Source organism: Astatotilapia calliptera, chromosome 18 (assembly GCF_900246225.1).
Source record: "Astatotilapia calliptera chromosome 18, fAstCal1.2, whole genome shotgun sequence".
Classification (NCBI taxonomy): Eukaryota; Metazoa; Chordata; class Actinopteri; order Cichliformes; family Cichlidae; genus Astatotilapia; species Astatotilapia calliptera.
The window spans coordinates 16,981,406-17,008,539 of record NC_039319.1 but is presented as its reverse complement, the minus strand read 5'-3'; the positions used below and the strand labels follow the sequence as shown (position 1 = coordinate 17,008,539).

The following is a 27,134-nucleotide window of genomic DNA, read 5'->3' as shown; positions in this document are numbered from 1 at the left end:
CTTTAATCTGTAACCCCACCGTATGTCTCTAAGTGAGAATATCAGCCTATCCAACAATACAGTCTGTGCCTATCTTATTTTGAGCCGTGTCTTTGATGAAGTTAAACCATCAGCTAGAGGATTAGCCAAGTCTCTCACATTTCAAAGAAAAATACACGCAACGGGGATACAACAGGTTCATATAAGGCACCATGTAACCTATGTGCAAGCGTGGGCTTGCATAACATAAAACCTGCTGCAAGAAATATTGTTAGGCAGGTAGAAGGGAGGAGAGGAGAGGAGAGGAGGAGAGGAGAGAGGAGAAGGAAGGCTTTATAGAGTTATACAGTAACAAGACTGAAATTCCCTCTCCAGCTGCTTGGGGCACATCTGTTGGAAATGTGCATGCTTATGTGGATGCACTGACACACACATATCTCTTTAAGTTTGTCGGACTGTGCAAATTTAAGATGATAGATGCCACGGGCTGTTTTTTTTCTTCTTCTTTCTCTCTGTAGCCCCAGTCCAATCCATTACAGGCTGAACGTGAGATCAGCTCAACAACAAATGGGTGAGAGCTCTGTAGTCAAACTGCACTACATTTCTACAGTCTTTGAAGCATGTTTTCTAGTAGATCCTTCTACTGAAGTGACTGGCCAGGATAAACCTGCTTTGTCAACCTGTCCTGTTCTGATTTACCAGTTAGGTCAATTAATATGGATTACCTATGGAAGCTAATATGTACAGTAAACTGTCTCAGTACGAAAAGGTTCATCCAAGGCAATGGTTTAAACAAATAGAAAACTATTGCTGTGATTTCATTCATTTTTACTGAAGATATAAATACAGTATATTACTAAACACAGAAGTGCAACTGGGTACCTTCCGTCGGTGAGATGGCACTATAAAGAAGGTTTCGATTTCATGTTTTTGAAGGAAGGCGCTCCTTTCATGGCCGTTTCCAGGCTCCACCTCATAGTCTCCGTTTAGGCACTCGAGTGTAGATCTGGTAATGTGAACTTTCCTGTGGTACAGATAAGGGAAGCAGAGCAAATATTAAAACAAGTCTTATAAGCAGAAGAGTCAAGAGCTAAAGGATGTGTTCACAATAACTTGTGAAATTCTGCTTTGGTGGGTCTTAATAAGATTCTTTGGGTAATTTGTTTGTAATGATACACACAATTGCATTGCCTGAAGTTTGTGGATGAATTGAATCTGCTTCTGTGCTTCTCTTTATTTCTTTGTCCAGTGGGGAAAATTCAACCATAAGGGTCTTCCCTGCAGTTGGCCTTGTTTCCTGATTTAGCTTAAATCACCGACTAATGCTTTAAAAACACAGGGAACAAGACTGATTCTAGAGCAAAAAATATTAACACCTTATTTGTTAGAAATCACTTAATGTGTCAAGATGTTTTTTCCAGGGTACCATAACAGAGCGGAGACAAATAGTCTGAAGCTGTTCAGGCTTGTATGCTTTTAAAATGCTGAGTACTGACCCAGGTAGTCCTCCAGCTTCCATCACATTGGCCAGAGTCACATCATTTGACCACACATCATACTGCCATTTCCTAAGACCCAGCACTCCACACAACACTCGACCGGTATGCAAGCCCACGCGCATGTTTAGGTTGACTTCTGTGGCCTCTGCTACTGACCTGTACAGACAAAAAACATGGAGAGTCTCAGTGAGGTAATATGGCAGGGCAATATCTATATATTTTTATCTATATCCAGAGTTTGGTCAGATTACTTTAAAAAATAATTAATAACCTAATCCACTGGATTTAAAACAATGTGTATTTTAATCTGAATACTTTTAAATGATATCTGGACCATTTCAATATCAAACACTTCCATAATTTTTAACTGTCATCTTTTAAATTGGCAAATAATGTGACTACATTTTTCCCAACTGTCCAACTCTGTCTAAATCGAATAGTTTGCCTATAATTTGGCAGAGCATTAAAAACAGCACAAAAAACACAGTGTTACAATAACAATGTATTACATGTATGTATGACTGTATATGAACACATATAGTAATTAAATAAGAAGTTTACATCAACTAATTTGCCAACTCTTTCATGGTTTGAAATGTACACCCGGCGCTGATTTCATTCATTCAGCAAACGATCTCATTAACATTAAGATCACAAATAATTGAGGTCGAATGCAGGTGATACACACATCCAAAATTAAGAATCTGTTTCCACAAATGTCCTTTATAAATAGATATAACAATCTGTCACGATGTCTTCAAGGACCAGAAGCTGTTCAGAAATGCTCTGCTCTGCTCTAACATACCAAAATAGACCGAGAACAAAAAGACTGAAAAGCTGGGCATTTTTATTTAATCAGTGTTGGTGGAGAAATCTGATCTTAATCTTAATTAACAGACTTACAGTCAAATCATGAAAAGCATCTGATGTAATCTTCTGGAGCTTCTCCGTCTCTAACTTTCTTGTGCATCTTTTTTCACTTCCAAACTATACAAAGAAAACAGCGACTTTCTAATTAAATAAAAAAAAAGAAAAAGAAAAACATAGCCTATTACTTCCCCCCTAAAGCTCCCCCCCCCCCCTCCCGACTTTGAACACTGCTGTTTTTTTGAAGACTTTTGCGTCAGAGTTTGGAAGGGGTAAATGTGTTCTCGGGTCACACATGAAAACCACAGGCATAAGAGACTCACGTTATGGTGTCAATCATATCGAGACCCATTTCTACACAGCAGTGGGCGTGGTCGGTCTTGGGTTGTGTCAGTCCAGACACACAGTAGTAACAATCTCCCAGGATCTTAATCCTGCGACAGTGGTTCTCCTGTCAGTCACAGAGACAATTTAAGGAGAATTTTTAAGAAAAGAAATCACCCTTACTTACACAATCAAACTGATGCTACAGCAGTTTTAAACGTATACAAAAAAATAGTAATTAGTCATGTTGAAAAAATACACATTAAAAAGCAACTTTCCTCCAGTTTAATCAAAGTCACACGAGAGGCATCTAAGAGCAGGGATGCTTTGATTGAAACATCCTGTCATTCAAATATAATTTTTCCCTTACACTGATTAATGTGATCCATACCCAGCAGTTTAATTTCTAAGTGTAGCTTCAGGCTGCTCGGTTTCCAAGATTGATTAGGTTCATGATGCAGGTGGTTTCAGACTTGCAGACTTGCAATGGTAACATCGTTAATATAAGATTTGAGTACATTTAAATTATGTCAAAATACACTATCACTCAGTATGTGATCACATTACAGTTATAAAAGCTCTGCCTTTTTTTTAATATCACATTATTTAAACAATTCATTACAGAAACTCCTTGTTAACTCAGGCCTGCAATGCCTCTAACTTGTTCTTAAGTATCTTTGACCATTTCAAAGGTGCACTGCATGGTGAGAAGGTCAAAAAACAACTAAATAGTGAAGTTGAGGCTTTAAAACAGAACTTCCCAAGACAAAAGTTGATGTTTTGGTGGCTCTATATCTTTTTTGAGATGCTTAGCAGCTTTTAGTTTTCTCCCCTCTATTTTAACCTCTGTGCTATTGAGAGAAACTGCCTGATGCTCATTCAGTATCGACACCACCTATGGTCCTGCAACTTAAATTAGAGAGCTTGTCACGAAAGTGACATGGTCGTGCTAATCATACATTAAAATATAAAAGCTGATTGTGAAGACGGGATGAGACTGACTGTGCGGTGTATACGAGACAGTTCTGTGGCCAAACAAATCAAGACTGCGACAGAAAGATATTTGCGCTTCTTTATCGGTATCTCATTAAAAATGTTAAAAATATGGACTCGTACTAAAAATGGCTCCCACAATGCTGTGATATATTAAAGGATCAGTTTCATTTTAGGGAATAAGGTGAGTCACTCTCTACTCACTCTCACTCTTTAGACACAATGAGCAGTGGCATGAAAAAAACAGCTTACAAATATAACCCATTATTACAGGATATGAGCAACAGGCATTCATTTTACCAGGGAGACCAGGTTACCGTGGGTGCCTTCTCATAACCCTTCATTGTTTCCATGGAGGTAATGGGATTGCTGGCCATGCATGTGAAGAGCACAAAGACTCATAATTATGCACATCGGTGGGCACATGACAAGACGGGTGCTCTATTTTTAACATGGGAGCCATGTGAAATTCGGCAAGATAGCCAGGGCTCGTTAGCAGCTGCTCTTTGTCTTGTGCAAGTTTACCTGCTGTGGTCATGCTTTTTAAGTACTCAGTGGCATGGCGGCTGTTTGTACAAAATATATTCTTAGACACAAACCTACAAAAGACCGAGTGTTATGCAGCAGCAGTGTGCTGAGCGGCTCTTGGCAGTTTTGCTCTGTGAAAGACATTTTCTCTTAAATTAAAGCCCCATATATAGAACTAAAGATCAAAAGAATACCAACTAATTTGTATGAGGATTACAATTTTAAATAGCCTATTTTAAATAGATACGAAAATAAAATGACATTATTGTGCTACATAACATGTATAGCTTTCTAAATTTGGTCTGTTTTTATCTGCCTTCCTGGTTTCTTTTTTTGCACTGCAATTAACCTTTGCTGCCTTGGTCGCTCTTGACACTTGATATAGTTGATTAAGAAAAGCATGAATTTACTACAGCAACTATGAAAGAAGCATGATCTAGCCTTTACTGGACTCTTGAAACTTTCAACAAAAAATTGTTTTTTTGAATCCTAGCATATTCCCTTCTACAGCGACTAATTCTATTCTTTTTAAATGATAAATATAGCATTATACTAGACACTCTCTGTTGTGCCGTCTCCTAACATCTGTACATATTTCCAAAACTTGAACCAAAAATATCAAAGTTGGATGAATCGCTCCAAGATTTGCTGCCACTGATTTTCAGTCCAGCTCTTGTATGAGCTGGGATTCCTTTTCTCCTTGTTTCCCTTCCTTAAGGATGACTGCAAACAGCCACGTTTCAATTGAGACCATTTCTGATTAGGACTCAGCAAACAGTAGCCCTCAACTTGTTCAGTTTCCCCAAATCTTTTTAGATTAGAAAGGCAATGACATTTATTTGACAATAAGTCAAATGCATGGAGCTCTCTTTTTAGGCAGTTCTAAATTTAAATCTGTAAACAAACAAAAGGAGAGGCTGCTAGTAACAGAGTGCCTAAAGATTTAAAGCTAGTTTGTGGCCATGCTGTCTTCTTTGTTTTGCCACAACACTGGTTCATTTATGTGTTAGCTTTTGTGTTTGTGTGTGAATGAAATGTGGCTTAAAAATAAAAATCATCTGAAAATGAGTAGCGAAAGCAGCCTTAGAAGCCTCCTTGGAAGGAAACTATTAGAAATAAGAAATTAGAGGTGACTCAAGACTTTTGCACAGCACTGTAAAGACTCCCACTAAGAACTTTAAAAAAAAAAAAATATTGTAACAGAGCCACTGAGGTCTCTTCAGCCTAACTCTGGGCAAAGTGGAGCAATAACAGATGGGGCTATAGTGAGACACAGCTGAAGCTACAGGAAACAGGGGAAAGCCCCGGTGCTTACAGTGTCTCCTACTTTGTACTTTTCCTGTGCTAAGCTGCAGTGTGAGGGCTTAGGAGCTGATTCAGACCCAAGCAGGATTACCAGTGTCATATGACTGAAGCATTGTGGGCAATCTGGGTGGTCATCAGTGTAACTAGTTACAGAACATTAGGTAGATTTTGACACTTACTTCAATTTACAAAGAAAGAAAAGCAGTTTTAAGACAACCTTTTTTGCCATGTCTTAATGTGATTAGGATTTATACTGAGCACTGCAATCAGAACTATTGTGTGGTAGTATTAGCAGGAATGTAACTTAGCACACATTTCAGTCTACACAGACAAAGGGAAGGAGAGACACAAATACAGGGAAGCGGAACATTCAATAAATGATTATGAAGCAAAAAGATGAGCCAGCTCATCTCTTAATTTCCTACAAGTCCCTAAAGAGCAGTACACACAGTTCTTTGCCTCTGGTACGAAGACAAATATCACTGCTGTGTTGATGAGCTAAAGATTCCATTCCTGCAACTTTTGGGGGCTGAAAGGACATAAGACAAATGCCCCTCCCCACACGTGTTCCTGAATGTGCCCTGTGGTTGTTCATATTGGTAGTTGCAATGTTTTTGCAGCAGCTAATTAGAAGTAGTCAAACAGTTTTATGAATTTTACATAAGGCCATTACATATGTTCCTTTTTTTGGCTTATAAAGTTTTTCATGTCAACATTTCATCAATACAGGGAGTGATTTATTACAGGGGTAACTCAATATTTCCCCTGCCCCATTAATGCTTTTCCATCTCCTTCATATGCGTGGATGTTTCCCTTTTAGCCACCAGCTCTTTTAATGATTGAATTTAATTTCTGTGCAACAACAAATGAAAAATATATCAACACTTCCTCCTCCCAACTCAGCCTTGTGGGCTGGAGTGAGTGGGCATAAAAAAGAAATCTATTAATGTAGATGTGAAGCATTTAACAGATATGGCAAATACCAACTGTTTGGCGTTTCAGGACTGGTTTATTTTCAAAGATGGCATTGGTGTTATTGAATGTTTGATCAGAATTGGAAACACACACGTTTTTCTTTAATTAACATAAAGAAATTGGTGAAAATGTATCTGAGTTGAAGCTAATGTCGTTTTGGACACTAAGTCTCGTGCAGCATTTTAAGACCAACATTAAGACCAGTCTCATAGGATATCAGTTATTTTGAGGAAAACAACATTCATTGAAGTATCGTTACAAAAAATGTAAGAGCCATTATATATGGGACTAAATTAAAATCCAGCTCACAGGATGCTACATTTATTTTGTAGCACACAGCCTCCTTTTATTTGACCTACCTAATTCATTTGCTTCTTTTTGCTTTCTGTCTGGTCTTAGGTCAAAATGATAGCAAGAGAGCTACTTTCAGTTGCTTATTCAAGGGAAGAGGTCACCACAGCAGGCAGCTTGGCATGTTTGATTTGGCTGGCTCTTTTTTCACACTAAATAACCTCACTGATCCGACCCCGACAGATTCGTGTCTCCTCCTGGCACTGAACCAGGGATATTTTGCTTGTTAAACAAATGTGTAAACTAGTACAATACGATCCGTGTATGATCCTGGAGAGTAGAAAAACATTTCTATAAGTGGTATTGCTTTGTTTAAAACCAGAGATAATGAGACAACAGAAAGATTCATTATAGACAGTGTGAGAAAAATCATAAAACCTCACAAAATCTCAGCTTCATCCTGCTACATTTTGACCCTCCTGTTAAATCTACACCATGCTGTGTTTCAGGTATTATGTAAGTTTAGCTTTTGTTAAAACTGCAATAGAAACCTTAAATGTGATTTTTTTTCTTGAAACAGAAACACTTTTTCCCACTTTCTCCTAGTCAAGAGCCCACGCTGGCTTGTTTGGTTTGGGTTTAGCGCACAGGAGTCTGAAGGAAGCAGCAGGACTTGACAGCAATCTTTGCATCTGCTCATGGGACAAACCCAAACAGTGTTATTTAATTGTGTCTACACCCAGATTTTCCGTTCTGGCAGGCAGCTGTCATCATGTGGGCAGTGACAAGTTCCTGTGCTCCATTTAAGAATAATCCAGTTTTTGGCTAATATTTTATTCAGTTGTATTTGGCTCATACTAACTGGCGTACAGACAGCTTTTCTAAAGTTATTTTTTTCAGAAAATAACAGGTTTTGAGGTATGTTATTGTTGGATCTTAGGTTACGCATACTTAGGTGAGTCATCACTTGCAGATATTTTACTACAACTCAACTAGGAAATAATTGTACAGCCATTTGTTTGTCAGCTAGGTGAACTGCTATCCTCTTAAAATCATAATCAATCATTCAAATCATATGCATTCATGACCTGCACATGCAGAAAAGGGTTATTTTATAAGCTCTAACAGTCATGTATGAGTGAATGAAAAGGAACCTATAACTTGTCAAGGAAGTAAGAGACAGAAGATAGATACATCACTGAGCCATCCTAAAAATGGAAACATGAAAGAGGAAGAGAGTGCGGAGAACCACGGGGCATAAAAGACAGAGTTGAGAGAAGTAGGCTGCTGCATGTCAATCAAAAAGCTGAGAAACAAGGAGCGGAGGAGTCTGAAAGCTGTGATGCAGGGAGGTGTTGCAAGAGGAGAGAAAAGGGAGACAAGAATGAAAAGCTTTGTGAAACTTTGTCGCAGAAACAGCCACGACACACGCACGCATACGGGCACAAAAGCTCAACCAGTACAGAGCTATTAATGTTATATGGCACCCATAACAACCATAAATTAATCTCAGTTCCTCTCACAGTTGAAACTGTTGTTTTGGGTGCTGGACAGATTGCTGGAAACTCAGCCAGGGAGAGGAAGTGTTTATAGAGTGAGAGGGGGGCTCAAGAAGACCATTTGGTGTGCCAAATGACATTAGTGTCTTTGAAATAAATGTCCCTCATCTCTTCATATCCTTAAAAAACAACCACTGCAAATGTCAATCTTTCTGTTTCTCTCTATATATTTTTTCTATATTATTTGTAAAACATCTAGCTACGTTTAGATGATTTCTACAGTACAGTAAATCTGATCACTTCAGCTATGTATGGAATAATAATCTGGGTGTCAATCGTGTGTTGTATTTTCACAGCTTCAGCAAACACCAAGTCTGAGTAACGATAAGGTTTCAAAGCCTTCCTGAGATGTGCTCCTTGTGTTTGGTCTCAGTGGTAGTCAGCCTGGTGGTGAAGAGTTATAATTACTCCCAGCTTGTGCTCATGTGGGTGGTGGGAATCAAACAGCAAATACTGATCAGTGTGAGTGGGTTTCCTGTAAACTTCAATTTTCAAGCTACCCCCTACCCCCTCCAACAGACACACCAACTTAATATGACACAGCGCAAGAAATACAGGCTTTGTCTCTTAAAAAAATAGGGGACAGGAGCATAAAATATGTTATGCTCCTGTCAGCCCAGCGAAGAATCACACCTTTAAAGATCTGATGACGTGTTATCGGCACGCGTACTGTAACAGATGAGCTCGCTAAGAGGCGAATATCTGGTAGCGTCATAAAATAGACAGGTCACAGAATTCTGCACAAGACTACAGCTGAGACCTAAACCTGACCTTGACCTGTAGCTTCAAGAGCTGCTCCAGTCAAACCGTCAAATTTAAAATGAAAATCTGGACCTGATCCAAGACCTGAAGCTTTAAAAAAAAAAATAATAATTTATTACTACCATTAACTTGTGCGACAACACATGTACTGTATTTTCTTACCATCTGGGCAGTGCTTATTTACATGCAACCCTTGGTACAGTATGAAGGGACCCAGACCACTGTCACAGTTATAGGTGTTGGTTGTAGACTCAGAGAAAACTGTCACCGGTGTCTTGGCATTATTAGGCCTCACATTTGGATTTTCTCCTTTATGTTTTTGTTCAGCCTCACTGTTCTCGTCACCCTTTATCCAGCAAGAAGCGAGCATCAAGAAAAATTAATGCCACTGTGGTCAACCTGTGCCTTAAACCTGCATTCTGGACCACCAGGTGGCGATAGCTGTGGTTTCAAAAAGACTTCTGGTTCTATAGAAGGCTATAGGTTTCTGTCTTAACCTCTGTAAACACTTTCCGGATGAGTTAATGGGCTCAGTCAGTCTTTTTAGGTAATACTGAATAAAAACAAAAGTTTATTTTGTAAATACTGACCATACTGTGTTTTAAAATGGAGGATTTCCTGTGGTGTGCTCGCTAGCTAGTGAATTGTGATTGACAGGTCATAATCCAATGAATGAAACCACTTTGACAGTCAGACTTTTTTTGTCACACCTGGTTTTTTGAAACCAAGATGGCTTCAAAGGGTTCAAAACAAAACTTCAGAAACTAATGGGTGATTCATGGTAGGTACGTCCACCTTTGATATCGACAGACATACATATAAAAGTCCATCCCAATCAAATTACACTAAAGAGTATAGCCTCCAGTTGTTTAAAAAAATTAAATGATCAATTTTGACATTTAATTCATCATCGAGCAGCTGGCCGGGGGCTCTCGTTGTGCATGTTCTTCCCCATGTCTGTGTGGGTTCTCTCCAGGGACTATGACTTCTGCCCACAATCTAAAAACATGTTGGTAAATCCAAATTGGACCTAAGTGTGAAGTGGATCTTGAATGGTTGTGTATTTCTATGCACTACCCCTGCAGAACGGTGACCAGTCCTGTGTGCACCCCACCCATCAACCTGCGACAGGTGGGATGGGCTCCAGCCAGACCACCGCCCTGAATTAGACAAGTGGAAGCAAATCGATGCTTAATGTAATTTTTTTATGTAATTTTTTTTTTCATGGTGATGCACCAATGAAAGCACCAAACAGGCGTGCCACTCCCTATCACGTTTTCTGAGAAAACAATTCTCACCGCTATCGTCTTTAATTACACTCTCTTTCTAGCAGAGATATCCCATTACTTCTGTATATGTTAGTCCTAAATAATCTTAAGACATAGTTCAAAAGTGGTGAAAGAGCTGACATGCTGAAATTTTATTGTATTTCTTTCACTCTAATGCTTATGTGGTATAAAAATTCAGACTCCCAAGCTCCCTCTGGTTAAAAGGAGATGAAACTACAGTTAGTATAGGCATTCTCATAAAGCGTGCTTCAGATTTGATGCCTTATTTCCGTTTGTGTTGAGAATTTTTGAGAGAAGAGAGAAGACTTGGTCTGCTACATCCACAGCACTTTAGGAGAACGCTGTGTTCCTGGCCCACTTCCCGTGCAGCTTGACAAGTCCAAAGCGTGGACAGGTGGTGTGGGGATGGTGCTGGAATGGTATTATGAGATGATGCCTGGTGGCCATGTGGCATCGCCCGCTCTTCGTATGGAGCAAGAGGAGTCTGCGTGCCCACAGTGACCACAGCTATGAGTCACTGGCTTTGCCACTTCCTGCCAAAGTCGATCAATACGAGCGAGGTTTTGGGTCAGGGCATTTGATGACAAGCTTCGTGGCTGGGGACAACCTTTCGGTGTAACATGAGGCTCCCAGGAAGTGGCCGAAAGATGATCAGCCCATTCACGTTATTTGTAAGTAAATGAGTGAGACAGCAAAACTCACAACAGCAATAAAACTGGCATCTTCTAGATATAGAATGTAGAAAAAACGTCTTCTAGCCAAAAATCTGTGGGTGATGAAAATGTATCTGCCACGTCGTTTCAAGTTGGTATGTTTTAGAACAAGGAATCACTTTGTTAATAAAATAGCAGAGTAACAGCAACTTTCCATGGGATGAAAACAGAAATTCAAACCAACAATAATAAGGGAAACTAACTGAACACAGATTAATTAGAAAGGCGATGACATTTATTTGACAATATGTCAAATGCATGGAGCTCTCGTTTTAGGCAGTTCTAAATTTAAATCTGTAAACAAACAAGTTAAAAATACAAGCTCTCAACACAGCCAAGTAAAACCTTCTATGAAAGCAAAAAAGGGGTTGGTTGTAATCCCGTGGATTAATGGATTTGACAAGGGTATGTGGCTAGTGTAAGTAACAGAGGCCAGATTATATGTTACTAAGGTTGTGGCAGGGTGAGCTGCAGGGGCTCAACCTCCTCACCAAACATCCAGTATTTTTAACCAAATTTACATGACAGGTGATGGGGTGATATCATACCTTTTTGGAAGCATGTGTTCAGAGTATGCACAGTGTTTTGATTAAAAGATTTTGTGCTGATGGTGTCAAATAGAAAAGCAAATAGATTAACTGTGGCAGTAAAACTTAATGACAAAAGCCGAGCGGATTTTCAGCACCAAAATCAAAAAGAGTGAAATATCGACAGATGGGTTGGCTGAAACCTTTTTCACATGCAAACCAAGAGCAACTGTGGCCAGTACAACTTTGCTCTTAAAATCATTCATTTTGTTCATTCAAACAACCAGAGAGGATGCAAGATTTAGCCCTGGGTAAATCTGGCTCAGATTAAAGAGGTCTGTCAACTCTTCCTCAAAATGAAGCACTGGATAATCATATTAAGCATCATATGGGCTTCCAATATTCATAGTGACATCATGCTAAGCTAGTGGAATGTGCCAACAGCTTGTGGCCAAAGCATTACACACACACACACACACACATACGCACAAAAACCCCACATGCTCACAACAATACACTATAGTTGTGTCGTGTTGCGGCGAAAGTGTGCACACAGAGAAAAAGCCACTTTGTAACAATGTCAACAGTGGCTGCAAGTGAGGGATATGTCTTCAAGGAAGGGAGACTGACTCACCGTGGCAAGCTCATCAAATTTTCCAAACAGTTCATTTAATAGTTTAACCAGTTCCTGGGCTGTACACTGAGAGGCCAGGCTGGTGAAGCCAACAATATCTGCAAACAGGATGCTGTAAAAGACAAAGGAAAGAACAATCTGAGTCAATGTAGGAAATTAATCACAGCAAACTGCATCAATGAAACAAGAATAATAGCCTGGTCAGATTAGCTGCAAGAAATGTGCTTAAAATGACTTTTTAAAATCAGTTTGAGTATTGCTTTGGAATGATGCAAGCAACATTTAAATTAATTAAGTCTAGATAGATATACAGAGATAGATAGATACATAGATAGATAAATAGAGAGAGAGAGCCTGCCCCATTCTCTAACTGACTGGCAGCGCAGTCAAGCAGAGCCACTCAAAATAGAAGCAAGAGCATTCTCACGAGGATCACAGAGGAGACATTCTAGGATATAATGCAGCCATCAAGAGTACTGGTATTCCCTTTTGACAGGCTGCATATAGGACTGAATGTGCCTGAACTGACATGTCTGGCATTTGTTTTACCCAAAATAAGCCATCTAAGTTTCACTTGCTCTTCTGGCATTGTCAGTGAATTGGAATAACCTTCCTGAGGTCAGCTGATTCAGTAGCTCATTTTAAATGTATGCTGAAAACACATTTGGGTGTTTTTGTGTGGATTTTATTCAAAATGTGAATCAGATTTAAACAGTTTTCTAAAGAAATCAAATACAAATTATTATATCAATATTATGTTATTAGGGTGATGCCTTTCTGTGTGCAGTTTGTTTGTTCTCCCTGTGCCTGGCTTTTTTTCTTTTTCGTGATTCTGTCGAGTGTGAATTGGATCTTTAATGGCTGTCTGTCTCCCTGTGTTGTCCACCTATCCAAGGCATTTCCTGCCTCTCACCCCATGACTGGCCAGACCACATAATAGAGTGTCATAGAGGTCACCTAGTGAGTTATAGTGCCAGTGGATTAGAGGCCCAGAGGTTTTTTTGATGCTATTTAAATTTTATTTCACAAAAACACTCCATTCTAAACTCATTTTTATTGTTTGCCAATTTATTAAAAAAACTTGCTTGGTGGGGGTGAAATTTCTTTTTTGCATTTGAATTAATGCATGCCAGATACAGTCTGAAAACCAGTGAGCCCGGGCGAGACTAATAATGTCAGTCGTTGCTTTTTCTGCCCTTTGCGTGGTTTGCGACCTAACCACAACTATAATTCCACCTGTGTTTTAATCATCGAGTAGTCTAATCCTGATTTTTGGCATCACAACTGGACCCAGAAAAGAGAGACAGCTTACTTTACTTAGCTGGCCCAGTCTTTATCTAATCCTGGACAATAATAACACTGAACAGGTAAAATGTGAGAGGAATCATGAAAGATAGCACTTATTTCCATAGTGTAAGGTAGTTAGCATAGACCTACTTGTTTTGACTTTGTAAGTGAGATACAAGCTTAGTAGCCTGATGGTTTAGATGGATGGTTCAGGTTAAAACCAGCCCTGCTGCCCCTTTGGTTAAAAAAGAAAAAACGCAAAATATTCTGTATTAACACTATAGTAGTTCAAATGGTAGGTCCATCCTGTGTGTATAGGCAAAACGTCCCCTGTCAGAGAACTGACATAGAATTATTTCCGATTATATTTTTGTTTTCCAAAAGTGTGAAGAGTTTAACATCCTGTTGTGCACATTAATACTTTAATACAGCTTGAGCAGATACCCCAAAGAACTCTGTGATGAAAAGTGTTCGCAATGAGTTCTATGTGGCAGTGAAGAGTGTGAACTCGATCAGTCACCAAATACTAACTGTCCCGAACAACCAGCATGTCTGCATCTCATACTGATGGCAGACTGTTGCTTTCATGTAGGCTTGAGTTTTCACAAAGTGACAGAGTGCTGGATCTCTGAGAGAAGAGAGCTGCTAAATGTCATCTTGCTGTCTCACAGATGTCACCATAATGAGGGGCAGCGGACTCAGTTTGTGTTACTGTTTTAATTGGCAACCATCTGGGGCTGACAAATACTTGCAATGTTAAATACCATGTTAGTGTAAACACTTCAACTTGAATGGACTAAAACTCTAAAGAGAACTAAACTGAGCAAAGTGCAGGTTAGAGTATCAGTTACATTTATTCTAGATTTGTAATCACATTAGAATAAATATCTACTGGTTACAGTAGATGCTAATGCTAAAATATAATGATTGTTGTGATCCACGAATTTTCAGCTTTTCTGTTTTACAAAAAGGAAGAACAAAATAGCAGAAGACATTATGATTCTTTTTTCTTGTCATTTACTAACATGGCTGAACATAAATAAGTTGAATGCTATGCTTGATTCATTTCCCAGTCAAGTGTGTTGGCACAAATTTGGATATAAAACATGTTTTTATTATGATATTTGCCTAATAAAGGCAAATGACTAGCTGATTGTTGTGTTTGTGAATTTCCAAATACATACATAGCCAATAGGTAATTTGCAGAAAGCCCTCTAGTGGACAAACTATGCAGTGAAGGGTGTTTCTCCCATCTCTTCACTACTTTTAAAATGTTCATGCATCAACTATGATTATATATATATATATATATATATATACAGAATTCTTCTATGCTGAACTGTTCAGATGTGATAAAAAAAAAACTAACATGACATGATGTATAACATAACTATGCATTCACCTCTAGCAAGAGCGCACCCACTGAAACCACTGAATATTTCCTGCTGTGTGCCACATATGAGAAAGGACGGAGTCAAGGGTAGCTCAAAGATAAAGGGATTAGTGAAGTTATAGGCCAAATTTTGATGAATGGAAAGGTGTTTCCAGCAGAGGAATTTTTGCAGTGAATTACAGAACAGCTGAAGAAAAAGGTGGAGAAGAACCAAATTGATTTAGAGTGATCAGCCTACACAACACATGCCCAGTTATTTAATTCCTCAACTTAACACAGCTAATTTTGTTTGATACTTGAGCTCAGTTCCAAGCCAAAACTGTTGTAATTTTTCATGCAAGTAGTTTTGAATAACACTTAAAAGTTAAGTTGTTTGCAAGAATTTTCACCTTTATTCCTTTCATTTTTGCCACCTTCAGAGGAGTGAAATGTAGAAAAGCTGAGTGAAAATCAACACTTTACTCAAGGATTCGAATTCTCACTTGATTCAGTGACCTGCTTTTTAAACCTTTAAGTCACTATTGTTTCAATTTAAACGACACCACAAAAACAAGTGGAACAGAACAGTTGAGTGACAGAGAGGCTGCAAAACACGCTATTATTATCATGATCATCACTCACTTACGAGCATCTTTACACATGCACTAATGAGTATTAGAAGCGGAGGCTGAGTACACAAAAATGCTAATTATTTTTAAACTGTCTGCCTGGAGCACACGTCTCCTTGCTTTCAGTACCCTTTTATTTAGATGGTCCTTGTTATGGTAATTAATATTCAAAACACACACATATGTTTCCTGAAAAAATATAAGGACATATGAAGAATCTATCACTGTGGCCCCTATGAGTGTCTGTGCATGAATCAGCCATGCATCCCATTGATTGCATAGTCCTAATGACTCATAACCTCATGTGATCCTTGGCTACAGTCACTTATTTATTTATTTTTACCTTCTTTCAACCAGAAACACACACACACACACACACACACACACACACACACACACACACACACACACACCATTATCTTAACACTCACATGCACTGATGCACAGAGCATGAATCCTGTGTTCTGTTCAAAGTCCAGGTCATTTAGGACACAGTGCACTTACTTGTAAAAACAAGACAGAAAAGTGCTTAAATCAGAATGCTAGACCTTTTTATAGGCAACAAACAATACAGATATAAAACCATACAACATTACTGATATAAAGATATTTGCTAATATCTAATATATTGCTAACGTGTACTGCGGTTAAAGATATGATGGTGCAGTTAGAATAAGCTAAATGTTGTTTGCACGAGGAACTACATACTCAGTTCAGAAAAATGTGAGGAACGTGTTCCACTTAGCACATCATAAAGGCACGTAAATCTAATTATGTATTAACTAGGATAATTACACTGACGTTTGTAACCCTTGTACATCTGTATGGACAAGCAACCTAAATCAAAAGAAAAATCTAAATATATGTGGTAAATGGGCTGGTATTATTGAGTAAGCAAAACAAACCACATTCATTCACACACACAAAGATGCATTAACACAGTCCTTTATTTTGTGCACTTTTTAAGTATCACATTTTTTTTTTTATCTATGTAGCTGCAGCATTTTTTTTATTCACTATCTTGCCTAAGGGTACTTCTGCATGCAGATTGGAGGAGCTGGGGATCAATTTATTGAATTCTAATCAGAAGACATCCTGATTTAGATCTCTTTTTTTTGTAATATATCTACAATACATGACATACATTTAGTCTCAGTGTACAAAATGTATGAATTTGTACTGAAAGACGCTACAGTCACAACATACATATGTTCTGTAATTATTGGACCACTACATGTTGCCAAATATTTGTTAAGTTTTGACATTTTGAACGCATTCAGTTTTAAATTAGCTAGCTACTCCTGGGTTGCAAACTGTCTGATTTTAAATGTCCATCAACAGCTATAACTCTCTTTTGCCAAAACCTACAGAACCACATCACATTGACTCAGTGCAAAGTGCTAAAATTAACCTAAATAAGCAAGTTACAAAAAAATACTCCTGTGGTAACCAGTGTTGGTCAAGTTACTTGAAAAAAGTAATCAGTAACTAATTACTGATTACTTCCCCAAAAAAGTAATCCCGTTACCTTACTGATTACTTATTTTCAAAAGTAATTAATTACTTAGTTACTTAGTTACTTTTTAAAAACACAATTTACAACCTGAAGAGGTGATAAAGTGATAGATCTTTCAGCCCAATTCTACTTTTTCTGCATAATCCATCATACAAAATGTAATCGAATCACCAATGGTGACGGCTTACAGGGAGGAGGTCAGCGCCCTGACCCACTGGTGTCAAGACAACCATCTCACCCTCAACGTCGCAAAGACAAACGAGTTGATAGTGGACTTCCGGAGGTGCAGAGAAGTACACACCCCCATCACCATCAACGGCGCTGCTGTGGAGAGAGTGAGCAGCTTCCGGTTTCTTGGTGTACATCTGGCTGAGGATCTTACGTGGTCAGAACACACAAACAAAACAGTTTCTCAGGAGACTGAAAAGATTCGGCATGAGCCCCCGCATCCTCAGGACCTTCTATCACTGTGCCATTGAGAGCATCCTCACTGGATGCATCACCACCTGGTATGGCAACAGCACCGCCTACAACTGCAAAGCTCTCCAGCGAGTAGTGCGGTGCTCTGAACGGATAATTGGAGGTGAGCTTCCCTCCCTCCAAGACATCTACAGGAAGCGGTGCCTGAGGAAAGCGGGGAGGATCATCAAGGACTCCAGTCACCCCAGCCATAAACTGTTCAGACTACTTCCATCAGGAAGGAGATTCTGCAGCATCCGGTCCCGTACCAGCAGACTGAGAGACAGCTTCTTCCACCAGGCCATCAGACTGCTGAACACGTCATAGACACCTCAGCTTCACTACTGGAACTTTAACATTATGCACTCCATACTGTACAGTAATGCCACTGTTTTGCACATGTCTCAACTCTGTATATTTTTATATATTTTATTTATTGTTTACTCTATTTAATTTGTGTATATACACACACACACACACACACGTAGAAAAATATTTAGTATACACATCCAGAAATGCATATACTATTATATATTGTACATATATTTATTAGTTTCAGATGTAGCCATTCTTGTATTTTGCTGGTTTACATTATTGTATTTTGCACAACTCTGTTGCTTGTGAAGCTCGCACACAAGAATTTCACTCACATGTACTGTACCAATGTACCTGCACATGTGATGTGACAATAAAAGTGCTTTGATTTGATTTGATTGATTCGAATGGAAAAGTCTCTTTTTTTTAAACTTGTTTTATCAGTTTTAATCTTTTAACTTTATGCATCAAGCAAAAATTTAATTATATGCAACATTCTCTGACTTGAATAAATTAGTTTAACATTTAAACCTATTTTCTGCACATTCCAGCACATAAAATAAAATATTTTTTGTGTTTACACTCAGTCTTTCAAATAGATGCAAGTAAAACACAGCAGAAAATAAATAAAGTTAAAGACTCAGCGGTCCTTTTGCTCTATTTTCACCTGTAAAGCAGGACTGAGGTAGGCGGAGGTTTACCCTGGTGCAGGTGTGCTGCGGTCAGTTGAAGAATCCGCGAGTTTCTCTGTGAATTTCCCATTACGTCGTTGCGCACTCGGTGCTTGTTTAGGGATTTTTTTCGCTGTAAAAAGAAGTTTTCTTCCCACGCACAACGGACATTAATGTTTTTGTCACTTTTTATGGAATCAAACTCAAAGTAAGGTCAGTACTTCCACGCTTTAAACGCTGCACGCTCATACTCTCTCCCACAATCGATATGTGATCCATTGTTGATCTCCACACAGCTGTTGTCACTAACGGCGCACTCGCTTACGTCACTGTCGTGAGACATTCATGCAAAAAATCACGGTTTTAGTAACGCAGTAACGCAGCGTTCCTACGGGAAAGTAACGGTAATCTAATTACCGTTTTTGCAATAGTAATCCCTTACTTTACTCGTTACTTGAAAAAAGTAATCAGATTACAGTAACGCGTTACAAGTAATGCGTTACTGCCCATCTCTGGTGGTAACTGCAACTTTTATATGTAAGATTGTGTAATCCAATCCTTCTCACATACTCTTTCATCATTTTCTCTCCAATGGCACATATTTGAAGAAAATTATTGCCCTAATGATGCTAATCTCTTATTTCTCCCTGTGGGAGTCATTACTGCTTTATGGCATGACGTGATATCAATTTAATCACAAAGTGGAAGCCACTAGCCAAGTGAAAACTCAAGGTTTAATTTTGGATGGGTCCATCTGGAGATACAGCATGTGGGCAGTGGATGTGCTGATGCTGGACCAATAAAGGGGTGAACCCAGAGGAGTGGGAAATATGCTTACAACAAATTTTGCAATAATAAACTGTAGTTTCTTCAGTGTGAGTGAGCACCTTCAAACTTCACATCATCAAAAACTTCTAATTGGTGACCTTAAAAGTCATCTTACAGCAAAGCCATTTATTGCAACACAATGTTCCCTGGATTCTTCTCACGTGCTGTTTTTCTAAGAATCATTAGTTATAATGTCAGATGAAACTGGATACAGTAAGTTTACTGGTGAACATTTGTCTTAATAAGGATTTTGTATAAACAGTATCTGTGTGTGTGTGTGTGTGTGTGTGTGTGTGTGTGTGTGTGTGTGTGTGTGTGTGTGTGTGTGTGTGTGTGTGTGTGTGTGTGTTTGGGGTGAGGAAATCTGGAAGCTTAAAAGTGCCAAAATAAAATAAATAAGTAAACTGTTAAATCATGACTTAAATGAATTAAGAATTACAATTGAATGATATATAAATTGATATATAAATTATTATGTACATAATTAATTGATTCAATGTATCATTAATTAATTTGATTATCAATTAATTTCATTTTAAACATATTTAAACATTTCAGTATTTAATTAATTATTCCATAGTTCCTGCAGTGCAGTGCATCATGTATTTATTGTATCTGTCAACCTCAAAGCCAGGGTGTGGGGCAAATCCGGCCAAAGCTAGAACCGTTACTTTGGTCCGTAGTCGATTCTTTCAGTTGGTCCTTCTTAGTTCCAAATACGGAGTTTGGAGTTGCATACTTGCTTGGTAAGTACACTTAGGGTTAGATGGGATGGTTGGATGGAAAAGCACAGCTTACAGTGAGACAGCAGTGCACTTGATAACAACAGTTCGTTTTAACTCTGTCCTTTACTGTCTTTTTACCCTTACGATTAATATTTACAATAAAAATAGCACAACAGTCTTAATTACCTTTGTTGTTTTAAAATACATTTGATCATAAATGCTCATAAAAGGCCCATTTATGTGATTTTTTTTAAACAATGGGCTGATTTGGGAAAGGTTGGTAAAAGCTGTATACTAGTTCCTTAAATATTGATGATAATTCAACAGACTATTCGGCAAATCTCTCAATGTATACATAACTCTTACTTCTCAGTGACAAATAATGAATGAAAAATGAATGCAGATATAATTATCTTCTTTTTTCTCTTGTAGATGGACACAGAAACAGTATTTCATATTTTACTTACAGTTTGGGGTGTTTTCCTCCACCATTGTGATTTTTAGGTTTATAAGCATTCTGGGATACCTGTCTGTCTTAAATCCACACCACCACCAACTGACTGTGATACTGCATGTATCATTTATCTGCGAACGATTTGTCTTGACTTGCAGGATAGCTAATCAGATGTTAAGGTCTGTTGATCAGGAACCATTAAATAATAATTAATTCAATAGTAAAATAAATAAATATGTTCTAAATTATGATGAATTTATGTTTTCATTAATTAAGTTATATATCTAATTAACTGTGTGTTAATAAATTACCTGTTTATAACTTTGATTCGTGACACATTTGATAAACTATCCAAAGATGTATTTGTTGGTTTCATTTTGGCACTTTTGATCCTCCATACGGGAAGGATAAAGGAAATGTCAACTCTATGGAAATGTTATATATGGAAAAACAAAGAGTGGTAGAAATATTTAATTAAGTGCTAAATCCTAATAAATCTGATGGCTCTTTGATCCAGAGGTAGGCAGTATTAATTTCTGATCATAATTTATCACTAAATAAAAATAAAAAGGGTAATTTATTAAAATGACTTGACAAATCACTGACCTTGAAAAAAAAAGTGAATTACTGTAAGTTTATGTAAGTTAATTTTCTGTTTGTGTATACTGTACTCACTGCAAATGTATACCTGTATGGTTCTATAATACAATTTGTATTGTGTTAAATAACACTTAAATATATTCTTTTTTAGTAGCTGATAACTACAATATCCAAACATTCATCCGTCCGTCCATCCGTTTTTCTAACAGCTTATCAATTCAGGGTCACAGGTTGGCTGAAGACTATTACTACAATATCCCTCTGGCTTAGTTTTAATAAGATACTAGCCACAGTCTCAAAACATAATAAATAAAACTGCATAAACTGTGCTGCACACAGTTTAGTTTCTAATTACAGCCCTCCAAATCACATAAATCATGCCTGCATCCAGTCCAGATCACTCTCAAAGGGTGGAGCTATCTGAAGAAGTTCAAGGCACAAAAGCAATCAGCAGAGCTCCACTGAGATCTGTCCATATTTAACCAGCACACACACACAAAAGCACACACACACACACACACACACACACACACACACACACACACACACACACACACACACACACACACACACACACACACACACACACACACACAAAAGCAAACACACAAAAGCAAACACACACACACTGGCAAAGTGTTATGCAACAAGAATTTGGTCTCCATTGCATTTAATCCCCTGTAGCAACTTAATCCTAAGGCTAAGCAAACTCTCCTCCTCAAGCCTCCCTGCTGCTCTGAGAACACAGAGGAAAGGAGGAAGTGAAAAAGATAAGAAACGGTAACAAGGAAATGCTAGAGCATGAAATGGGAAAGGTAGCAAAACAGTTACCGAGGCATACCAAAATGGGTAATGAAAATGAGAATGCAGAACATCAAGTTTTTGTTTTTTCCCCCCCACAGAATGAAGCAGTGAAAATCATACTCTCAAACACACATATTTAGTCATTTCTAATCAAAGGTTAAAGGTCAGACATAACTAACTACAAAGTGAGGAAGAAAAGGGAAGAAGTTATATATAATAAATAATATCCAAGCACCGCGCTTAACAAAATAATCAGATTATTTAAAAGAAAATTTACGTAAATAAAATGTAAATTAATTTCATACTTCAAAGGGAATTATTACATTTAGAAGGAGTTATAGTTACTTTATAGATTTCTGCATTAAAATATAATTAGTTACTTCAGATTAAGTTATCCAGCATATGAAGCTGTGAAAGGAAGCAACAGGCTGGAACACTAAAATGCTCCTTAGTGATGTGAACACATCAGCCATATGTAAAAATGCAGTAATATAATAAATATCACAAACAGAACTGTTTGAATGAGTGCTTGGAACTTTTTAGTAGAAAGTGCAACATAATCTTTTTCCAGGCCATCAGTGTTACCTGGACAATTTACAGTTTTTTCTGATTGCTTAAGCACATTTTTTGTAACTATTGGCTAATTTTGCAAAACTCTTCACACAAATAAGAAAACCTGTCACCCAATCATCAAAACATTGTAGTTCTCTTGCAAAAGCAAACACAGCTAGACTAACTCTTCACACCTTCGTAAAAGTGGTGTTTCCGTATCAAACAGTACACACAAGCCATCATCTACTAAGCACACAACTAACCGATTCTCATTTCAAGATGTCCTTATGGTGCTTGCTACAGTGTAGCGGCTCGAGTTAGGCTGGACCCGTTGGCCAGCTACCCTCAGGGTCACTCCACGGTTGATTACATGGTCCACTATTGTAGCTCTGATGTCATCAGTAATTCTATTTCTTACTCTTCCTACCCTTCCTCTCCCCCCTCCTCATCTTCCTCTCCCCCCTCCTCATTTTCCTCTCCCCCCTCCTCATTTTCCTCTCCCCCCTCCTCATCTTCCTCTCCCCCCTCCTCGTCTTCCTCTTGCTCCTCCTTGTCCTTGTCGTCCTCTTCATCCTACTTCTTCATCTCCACATCCTCTTCCTCGGCCTCCTCTTCTTCTCACTCTTTCTGCTCCCTCCATTGTACTCCGCACACACAGCTTACCTGTATTATAGTGCTTAGGCAGATTGCAAAGTGAACGAATTATCTAAAAAAGTTTTCACATGTGAAAGTGTGCCAGACAGTTGGCAAATTAGTGTTAATGATAGCCATACATGTGTATACTTTTGCTAGGAGTGTGTTGGAAATTTGGTAATTGAGTGTTGTGCAGTGAATTGTGCCTACAGTTTTGCAAAGTGTGTGTTATGAAATTGCAAACTGAGTGCAAAGCAGTTTTTGTGCTTTTAGTTTTGCAAACTCAGTGAGTGGTTTTGCTATAAGTCTGAATAGTTTTAGAGATTGTGCTACAGGAATCACAGTTAGGGTTTAAGCATTCAGAAAAAACTGTAAAAAATACAAGTAAGGCTTCAGTGTAAACATAAACACCACCCCAACATTCTATAGTTGTTCCTCTGGACATTATTTAGTTTTTCTTAGCACTGAATCTCTTATGAGTATACTAATCTCTAAATGACTGTTTTAAAATGGAAAGGCTTTATTTAATTCACAAATGTCTCTAGGAAAAGTTCACAGCAGTGTTGCCTTGATGATAGGGTCCTACCTGACATTGTCATGACGCTGGATATAGATTTTGTGAAAGATCCTTTCTGGGGGCTTCAGGAAATCCTCCTTCATCTCCATAGCTACATTCCTGGGCAACAGACTCATTAGCAGGCGCTCCTGAGAATATGAGTGTGTGTGTGTGTGTGTGTGTGTGTGTGTGTGTGTGTGTGTGTGTGTGTGTGTGTGTGTGTGTGTGTGTGTGTGTGTGTGTGTACATTTGTGTGTGAGAAACAGAGCAAGAGAGGGGAAAAAAGATAAAGTAAGTCACTTATACAGTCGAAAGCGGCAAAGTTATCATAGGGCAAAGTGTTGGCGGTGATAAGAAATGCGCTAGACAAAAAGGCATGAAATCTAACAGAAATGAATAATGTGGCAAAATGACTTGAGGCATGGGGCGGTGGGGGTAGACATCCAATTTTACACATAGTTTGTGCAGCAAAAAAGGTGTCTATACCTGTTTTTCGTTCTCATCCTCCATGCGGAGTCTTTCTTCGATGCAGTTGCGAGCCTGCAGGAAGGCCTTCCTCTGGGCTCGTTCTGTTAGGATGCGTACAAACAGCCCTGACAGGTTGACACTGGTGAACAGTACTGTGTTGGCAACCAACTGCAAAAACACACACACATTACACACTATTACTTCTCTGGTACATTGTTGAAGACCAAATATTTAAGAAACCATTAGGAAATATTTACATCACTTTAGTTAGATCAAATATTTATACGTGTGTTGTTATGATCAATGAAAAATGTATTTTCATGTATATTTCCATATATTGGATGTATGGTAAATATTCTAATGTAAAATATGTTTTGTCATTTGGCATCTTTGTGCATTTGTTTGTGTGCATTGATGCACAATGCAGCACAGGAAGTAATTTATTTCAATTTCTTACTTTATTTAAAAGGGGCAAGCACAGAACTATAACACTAAGCTGCATGAACAGATGTGTATATAGTCAACGCTAATGGTTAAAAAAAACCCATATCATAATGCTTAAAATCAAAGCTGAATAACAATAAATAAAAACAAGCAGCCTATACACTACACTGATTAAAGTATCCATGGCATTCATATAACTACATGTATACATGTGGATGTTTGCCAGGTTTTGTTACCCCTGCTTTCAAGGACCTGAAACTGGAGTTTCACTACCCTAAACGGGCTGAATGGCAGTTTAAGGGTGTTATACCAGTTAATTCATTTACCTGGATATTTTTCAAATATATAATTTTTTATTCAATATTTTCTATGAGAAAATCTGTGACATCTCTTATAATAGACACAAAGCAGCATGACTGTATATAATAATTCCTATTGCTTGGTTGAGGCTGGCTGAGTTACTTGACACAGTTCTGCGATTGCCTATGATGTGTAGACTAACAAGCAGTCACTGCAGGTAATAAATACACAATATATTGATGAAAATAAATATGTTAACTCATATCCTCATTCACCTTTAGTATTTTCTGTTGTAGAACTTAGTGATGGAGCTTATTTGACTTTAAGAAATGTTACCCCAAAACACCTTATACTTTATTAAAATATAGCTTATATGTTTAACTAAGCATCATGAAAACACTGTCATATTTTGAAATGATGTATCCACTTCTTGTAAAATTTTAAGAAACTTTTACTGCCACAGACAGGCACGTTTCCCAGAGCGACGAATAACGGATTGCCTTGAGAACGCTGTTTTTGGCAGCAGAAGTCTGGCTTTGTGCTTGGCAGCACTGTTGGCAAGGATCAGCATGTTCAAACGATGCTCAAGTAACTTTATAGCCCGGAGTGAATAAATGTGGACATCAGAGTTAATTGGTGTAAAATACTCTTGAGCTTCTCTGTTGTGTTAAACGCAGTGTGCTCATTACTGACCTTACTGCACTAGCAACAAAATCTTTCATTCTCGGCTGTTGTACCCATTCACTGGCAGTAATGAAGATCTTCAAACTTTTACGATGCAGTAAAAAAAATAAAAGGAGTACATTAACTTTTATTCGGCGACATGATTAATTCCAAGGTGTCTCATTATGATGTATACAGGTATTCACTGAATACAATACAAGGTTTTTATTTGCAATGCTTTTTCCTCCCCTTTTCTTTAGTTTTTTTTTTTTTTTTTTTTTTTTTTTGCTGTTGTACTTCATATTAATAGTAGTAGCAATAAGTTAATAAGTAAAAATGCCAATGATTGCTGAGTTTATTTACAATTATATTTTTGTCATTTCTTTCAATGGGGTCTAATAAAGTACCTATTTTTAGTTTTATTGTTTTTGTAATCTAAGCTTTATCTAGACAGGTAAGGCTATAAACCCATACCCCATTTAACATTTTATGGTATTTAAACTACCAACAATGAATAAATTATGCTACTAAAAGGACCTGATGCATGATGAGACCAAAGAGGCCCTACAATAAGGTGCATTTGAAATTATAGTCAACACTTGCTTTAGTAATAAGGTATTTCATGTAGAAGTAGACACAACCATAGGCTGAGTGCTTGGGACCTAGGTGGGTGGTTGTTGCAAGCCTGGACTGTGCAGGGTCATGCCACACAGCTCATCTCTAAGCTTAATGGATTAGCTATCTCCGGTAGTACAGCTAGCAGTGTCCTTCACATGGCTATGCAGGTACCGCATAGCCTACATACAGGAAAACAAAGCTCTGTAAATAGGCTGTCATCATTTGGGAGCACGATGAAATGACAGAATCCCAGTTTCACTTCCAAGAAATGCCCAATATTTGTGTCATATGTTGCACGTAGGCAGACATGTTCCATTATACCCCTGGTAGGTTTTGACTGATGTGACATATCTTCTTTTCCCACAGCTGATGACAGCCAGGAATGTGAGCATATGTGTCTGACTGTGACAGGAAAAGGTACAAAAGCTATACATTTCCAGAGAGCCGTGTACCAATTTCTATTCCGGCTCTGCAATGACATGCATGACTTTGCCCTATTTCTTAACGGAAGCATATGTAGAGTAGTCAAAGTGGTCTTCCTCTGTGTGTGGGTGGGTGTGTGTTTATGTGTGTGTGTGCTTGTCCCTCCACTTTGCCCTACTTCTGGTGCTTGGAGGATGTCACTCTAGTTCTTCATTCCTGACCTGCTCCTTTGGGATTGAATCATATCCCATAGAAAACAGTCGTAGACTGTTTTGCTTTACTATATATTTTTAAATCAGGGTGCCTGCAGGGAAGTCTTGGTTTCACCACACTATAATATACAGTAGCTTAACACCACTAAATATCATAAATGTGTTACACGCATGGAATTTGTGTGGAAGAGGGAGAAAAACTATGTGAACTGATAGTCACCGTTACATTCACTTCCACTACATACCACCAAGATAAAGCTACAAATTCTCAACATTTTTTGTCTTATGAGAGCAAACATGCTCTAACTTGTCTCGTGTTATTGTTTTGCCGGATTTGATTAAAACCTAAGCAAAGCCCAT

The 27,134-nt window shown here is 38.2% G+C and overlaps 1 protein-coding gene across 2 annotated transcripts in view; it reads right to left on the bottom strand.

Annotated features, from left to right (window-relative positions):
* The window catches only part of LOC113010472 (adenylate cyclase type 1-like), a 40,434-nt gene that overhangs the window by 10,060 nt on the left and 3,240 nt on the right, over positions 1-27,134 (bottom strand). For both annotated transcript variants that reach the window (XM_026149532.1, XM_026149534.1), the window contains exons 2-7: positions 24,133-24,282; positions 23,677-23,795; positions 12,246-12,357; positions 2,669-2,796; positions 1,476-1,634; positions 862-1,003 (exon numbers count right to left, since the gene is read on the bottom strand). In XM_026149532.1, the coding sequence (XP_026005317.1) occupies positions 862-1,003; positions 1,476-1,634; positions 2,669-2,796; positions 12,246-12,357; positions 23,677-23,795; positions 24,133-24,282 (810 nt within the window). The remainder of the gene's footprint in view (positions 1-861; positions 1,004-1,475; positions 1,635-2,668; positions 2,797-12,245; positions 12,358-23,676; positions 23,796-24,132; positions 24,283-27,134) is intronic.